The 6,928-nt window shown below is 34.9% G+C and overlaps 1 protein-coding gene across 1 annotated transcript; it reads right to left on the bottom strand.

Annotated features, from left to right (window-relative positions):
• Positions 1–4,991: 4,991 nt before the first annotated feature.
• Positions 4,992–5,933, bottom strand: LOC100725591 (olfactory receptor 11H6-like). Its single transcript, XM_003474349.1, has one exon. It carries the CDS (start codon positions 5,931–5,933, stop codon positions 4,992–4,994), a length of 942 nt encoding a protein of 313 aa, XP_003474397.1.
• Positions 5,934–6,928: the final 995 nt, after the last annotated feature.

The raw sequence follows: 6,928 nt of genomic DNA, 5'->3' as shown, positions 1-6,928 counted from the left end.
ACAAACTGGGAAAAGATTTTAGTGAACTCTCTCTCAGACAAGGGCCTCTTGTCTAAAACATATAAAGAATTAAAGAAACTCAGACCTCCGAAATTCAAAGATCCAATCCAAAAATGGGCATCTGAGATGAATATGCAATTCTCAGATGAAGAAATGCAAATGGCAAATAAATACATGAAAAAATGCTCATCATCATTGGTCATTAGAGAAATGCAAATTAAAACCACACTGAGATACCATCTCACTCCTGAAAGAATGGCCAGGATCAAGAAAACCGACAACAAATGCTGGAGAGGCTGTGGGGAAAAAGGAACTCTCCTGCACTGCTGGTGGGAGTGTAGACTGGTACAGCCTTTGTGGAGATCTGTCTGGAGATTTCTCAAAAAGTTGGGACTGGAAATCCCATTTATTCCAGCTATTCCACTTCTAGGCATATTCCCAGAAGAACTGAAAGCATCATACCACAGTGATATATGTGCACCTATGTTTATAGCAGCACAATTTGTAATCGCCAGATCTTGGAAACAACCCAAGTGCCCATCAACTGAGGAATGGATAAAAAAGTTGTGGTATTTCTATACAATGGAGTATTATTCAGCTATAAAGAAGGATCACATTGAGATATTTATCAATAAATGGGCACAGCTTGAGACCATACTCATAAGTGAAATAAATCAATCTCGCATGTGTGAATACCGAATAGTTTCCCTAATGTAAGTAATGATTCAAATATATAAAAATATGTGGTAATCATGATTCCCCATTAGGTGGCCTTGAAGCCTTATAAAGTTTTCACTCATTAATTAGAAAGGCTTTATTCTGGGCTTCTTGATATGAAAATATTTGAAGCTAGAGTATATGAAGTTTTACCCAAATATTTCAAGGAAAAAGACACTATGGTAACTACTATTAAGTCAGGTTATAAGGTGGTGAAGTACTAGGTTATTGAAACAGTCATGCTGTGACCTCTATTGTTATATTGTTATGTCCTGTTTTATCTCAATCTCCCCCTTATTGTTTCAAAAAAAATTATTTAGTCATTTCTTATGTTTGTCTTAATTAAAGAAAAAATTCAAAAAAATTAGGATATATAAATAGTAACTCTTTTCGATTTCCTATTAACTTGTTTTGAAGTCCTGTAGTACTCCCACGATCTTGTTTTGACTGATTAGACTCTGTTCCATTCTATATGATAGTATCAAGTTTGAAGACATAGGCAACTACTTTGAAGACAATAAGATTCACTAAGATACCCATTCTGGTTTGACTATTGTCTTCTTTGGAAGTCCTGTAATGTTTACAACGCCTAAGTTTTATTGGTCTTGTTCTCTACTGTTTTGTCCAACTTTATAATATCTAATAAGATAGACAATTCTTTTTAAGGAAACAAGGGACAACGTTGATAACCATTGTTGATAAACTTGTACTCTGTTCTACACCATGTGCTACGTCTATCCTTGGTATTGACTGACAGCTTTGTTTTGCCATATTTGACTGTATTCTTCCCCCCCCCCCCAAAGAAAGTAATAAGCACTAAGGAGTAATAAAATCCAAGATGCGTAAATTTTGTTGTAAAAAAGAGAGGGAAAAAAAAAGAAAAGGAGCTCTAACGGATATAACAGCAAGTGTGTTTGGGGGTGTTAAATAGCTGACTTTATCAATGTTTTTGGAACATTGAACACAGCTGTTTGCAGTCTCCCTGTTTGAATGTCCACCTTGTGTTCTTTGATACTGTGATTTGAGGAACTATTTTCAAGAAAATAGTGTGTAATCTACTAGCAGGTAATTTCTTACTGTTATGGTTTTTTGTTTTGTTTTGTTTTGTAGTTCTGTATTGCGTGTACCCTTACGCCGCTTTGGTTTGTTTTGTGTTTTTCTCTTTTTCCTCTTAAATAAAAAAAAAAAAAAAGAATTAAAAAAAAAAAGAAAATTAGCTTTCTGTATATATATATATATATATATATATATGTATGTGTGTGTGTGTGTGTGTATAGCTATATTTCAGGACTTTGTTCGGTTATGTTGTTCTATTCACATAAATTAATATCAATGCCTTTTTGTTAGATCTTTGATGCAACAAGGTAAAATTTAATAAAATAAAAGCAGTTATAAGCAATATACAAGTAAATTGATTTCAAGTTGAGAAGAGCTCATGAAAGTAGTTCAGGTTTCCTGTTACTATATCACACTGTGAAGACTCCCCAGGACATCACATAAAACTGATCTAGAAGGCTCTAGATTTTGATCTTGCTTACATTTTCTGTTTCATATGCCATTCCCTTCTGATTGTCAAAATTATTTTTTCCTGCTCTTTGAAAACACAAGCATATACTTGTTTTGTCCTTGGTACTTACTCTAGAGTAGTAACAACAAAATGTTTAGCGACCAAGAACCTAAAATGCAACCTGAAACTCATTTATTTATCACAAAATGCCAAAATTGTAATTAAAGTTGAATACTGAGGTTTTAGATTAGGAAAAATAAAACCCAGATATTAACACCTTTGTCTTGAAAAACAACAACAACAAACAGTAACAGAGATTTCAATGATGCTAACACTTTTTTTGAAAGGTACAGGCTTACATGCTTATAATTTGTCAAACCCTGCTTGGAGGAACTTTAATTGCATGCCAACAGAGTGAGCTCTATGTGCCTCCTGCAGCATGTATGCCATAGGTTTGCTACCACTGCTCTAGAGGTTTGCAGACTTATTCGCTTATTTTGAAATATTACCTCCTCATAAAAGCATTCACTGATATTTCATCAAAATGATCTCCTATATGTCTCATCTTTTTCTAAATTTATACTTTTGTTTATGTTTTTACTATTATTATGATTACAAGAATTAAAGTGTTATTCATTTATTTGCTTGTCTTAGAACGTGTGTTACAAGTGGAAGGACTTTGTCTTCTGCTTTTGTGTAATTCCATTGCATGTCAACGAGGTAAATAAATGTTTGTTGAATGAATGAATGAATGACAAATATCAACTCCCTGGTTTATTTTGACCAGATAGTTGGGCAAAATCACCCAACAAAAATCATCAAATTCCACTGCATCTGTCTTCATTTTGCCATCTTAGAATTATTGGCATTTGTTCTGTCTACTTTTATGGACTCTCTATTCTTTCTGTTGTTCTAGTCCTGTAATTTAATATCAATTCCTTTTGGTAAATCTTTGATGCCACAAGATAAAAATGTAATAAAACAGAAGTATTCTGTGTGCTTAATTTTACTTTCTTCATTTCAAATTAATTTAAAAAAGCAGTACCTCCACATACCGATCTCCTTTTTGAATAAAAAATTCCACGTATTTAAATTATCTTGTACAGTTAGTAAAAGATGAGATGTAATCCACTAATTATTTAGTAAATGGAAGACTTTAAAGTTGAGACAAGAAAATAAACTACTACTGGTACCCATAGGAGTGCTTATATCATCTATGGAGCTCATGGTAACAATACAAGTGTTCTATTTCCTCAACCAAAAAAGTTTCTGTTTTTGCCTCATACTGCATACTTATTAAAAATATGCCTTTTCACATCAGTCTCTGGGTTAGTGCAGGGCAGGTGAGTCAGATTCAATTGGGTGAAATTGAAATTATGCTTTCAGAGTTGGCTACAAAGAGTTTGATATAGGCAATTTAGAGAAAGATTTAAGATTTTTTCCTTTAAAAACACTCTTCAAATATTTATGAAGCAGACAAGTTAGGAGCACAGTGACATAGATTGTTACTAATCACTTTAGTGTGAAATAAAGATTTGGCTCAGTAATGATTTGCTGATGAGCACAAATTTTTTTTTCATTTTAAAGAGAATAAAACAGAAGAAAGCAAATCAGAACAGAATAATGCAAGCAACACAGGACTTCAAAATAAGACAATAGGAAAGCAACAATGGCTAATATATGTCTCCCTTTTTTTTTCAAAATAGTTGTCGATATCTTCACACATATTGAAATCAAATAATAGAAAACAGACGAAAACCAACTGAAACAAAAGAATGAAACATTTCAGGACTTCAAAATCAGATAATAGGAAATGAACAGTGGTACGATAATGTCTTGTTTCCTTCAAAATAGTCATCCACACTATCACACATATAAATAAAACACAACAGAATAAAACCAATCAAAACAAAGGAATAAAAGCACTATAGTACTTCAAACCAAGATGATAAGAAATCAACAATAGTTAACATAATGTCTGTTGTCTTCAAAACAGCTGTTCATAACCTCACACATAATAAAATCAAAACATAATAAAACCAATTAAACAAAAGAATGGAAGCATCATAGGATTTCAAAACAAGATAATAGGAAACCAACAATAATTACCATAATACATCCCATTAGGTTCAAAATAGCTGCCCATACCATCAGCCACAGTAAAATCTAACAAAATGAGACAAAACAAAACCAAACTTAAAAAAATTGTGAAAGAAATACAACTATTCAAGGCAAGACAATAAGAAATTAGTAGTGCTTACTACCTTTCCTTCCTAGGTGTTTCCTGCCCTATCACTTTCATAATATCTGCTAGCACAATTTACCTTCACTTAAACTAAAATGTGTTTGTGCATGTGCATTGGCATATGAATACTCTATTGTTTAGCCAGGGAAAAAAGATCTTTAGATCATAAAAGCAAAGTGTCAGAATGGGTTAACCTAACTAGAGATTGCATAATAATTAAGAAACATAAGGAAAATGAGTGAGCAGTTATTAAGGGTTAAAGAAGAAAAATAGTACAAATAGACACAACCAGATCCTTTAATTCAAATTATCATCTATTGCATTTGTATTTGCAAGCATTCAAATTATCATCTATTGCATTTGTATTTGCTTTAATTGAGATGTTATTGCCCATACTTGAAAGTCAGAAGTAGCAGATTTGGAGTGTATGACTCTACTTAACAATAAATACAGACTTATTTTTAACTTGCAGAAGAAACATGGGGAAAAAAGCAGAATAAACGATCCTTTCATGAGCACTTACTAATTGTGACTAACTTTTGCGCACATCTGAATTTTTCTCAAAGCAGCCTTCATGTCCTTGTTCCGGAGACTGTAGATCAGTGGGTTTACAAGTGGGGTCACTGAGGAGTAGATCAAGGTTACAATCTTCTGTGTTCCTGCTGGATTTCCAGAGTTTGGGCTGATGTACATCACCATGATGGTTCCATAGAACAGAGACACCACAACTAGATGCGAGCCACAGGTGGAGAAGGCTTTACGTCTGCCAGCCCCTGAGGGCACACGAAACACTGCTCTGAGAACCAGGGTGTAGGATGTGAGGATGAAAAGGAAGGTGATGAAAATAATGAGTGAGCTCAGTAAAGAATAGCAGAGTTCAATTCCAGGTGCAGGGATGCAGGACAGGGCCAGAAGGGGACCAGGGTCACAAACAAAGTGGTCAATGGTATTTGGGCCACAAAAGGGGAGCTGAGTGATAAAATAGATAGGGACTGGATAACAGAGGAAGGCTGTCACCCAGCAGAGGACAACCAAGTTTATGCAGAGACGACGGTTCATGATGGCAGGGTAGCGGAGAGGACGACAGATGGCCAAGCATCGGTCAAAAGCCATGAGAGGTAGTAGGAACGTCTCAGCAGTGCCCAAAGAGAAGAAGAAGTAGAATTGCAGGAAGCAGGCTGTAAAAGAGATGGTTTTAGACTCAGAAAGGAAGTTTGCTAACATATTTGGAACAGTGGTATTGATGTAACAGATCTCCAAGAATGAGAAGTTGGCCAGTAGGAGATACATAGGGGTACGGAGCCTGTGGTCCACCTTCACTGCACACACGATGGCCCCATTTCCCATCAGTGTCAGGATGTAGGACACAGAGAACAGCAAGCAGAGCAGCATCTGAACCTCTCTGGAGCAAGGGAAGCTCAGGAGTACGAACTCAGTCACTGTGTTACCTCTTGATGCATTCATGGTTTCCTAAAATACACAGAAGACAAATGAGAAAATGACATAAGTGACCTTGTTTCCTAAACATGAAGAATATTTCCTTTTTAAAATATTTCTAAATTCCTCATATTACGTTATTCTGTTAAGTTAATGGTAAGTGGACTACTGAAGACTCTCAAATTTTGAGAGTGCTTTATATGATCAGATTCTGAAATGCTGCGTTGTGCCTCATTACTCCTTCAGAATTTTCTCACAAAGACAGAATCTTAGGCAATAAGCTCCTTGGCTAAGCTCAAACAACCTGCAGCTCACGAAGGTGGAGAAGGTTAATGGCAGTCCTTCCAAATGTGTGTAAAGACATACAAAATTCATGTATTTGTATCTATAAAATAAATACAAAAATATTTAATATTAGATATGTAATATTTCATTTACATGGATCTTTGCACCCAAATACACAGAAAAGGAGAAAAAAATGGTAACCCCAAGGAGAAAATTTCATGCATTTCTTTTTTTTAAAATCAGTGTTGGAGTTATCAGAATTCACATCTTAAGATAACCCAGATTAAAAATGTCTACAGTGACATCCTATCTTCACTATTCATCAAATTTGCTATCTCAGGAAAGTTTTAACTATGTAGACATCTTGATATTGAATTTAAGTTGGGTTATATCTTGTACCAACTGGATTAAAAAACATCTGTAAACCTTAGTCTGTGCTACATAGAGACAGCAATAACTGAGTGATGAATTGGTACATTATTTTATTATTTTGGACCTGCGGTCTCAAAGCTCTTTTCTGGTTTATTAATGGATGTAGAGGCTCAACAATGTTAGATGCCCTCAAGCAGAGAATCCTGGGCACCAAGGCCAGAGTGGAAAGAGGATGCTAGGTAAGAGTCCTTCTCACTCCTTTACCTTCACTTGTACTTGAATCCTTACAGATCAGAAGGTTGGAGTTATTCAGAAAGCAAAGGTAAAGTAGAATCTCCCTCCATGAGTACATTAGACATTTTTGA

Source organism: Cavia porcellus, unplaced genomic scaffold (assembly GCF_034190915.1).
Source record: "Cavia porcellus strain 051 isolate PalLab524CR breed Dunkin Hartley unplaced genomic scaffold, mCavPor4.1 scaffold_26, whole genome shotgun sequence".
Taxonomy (NCBI): Eukaryota; Metazoa; Chordata; class Mammalia; order Rodentia; family Caviidae; genus Cavia; species Cavia porcellus.
This window is presented reverse-complemented; position numbering and strand designations above follow the sequence as displayed.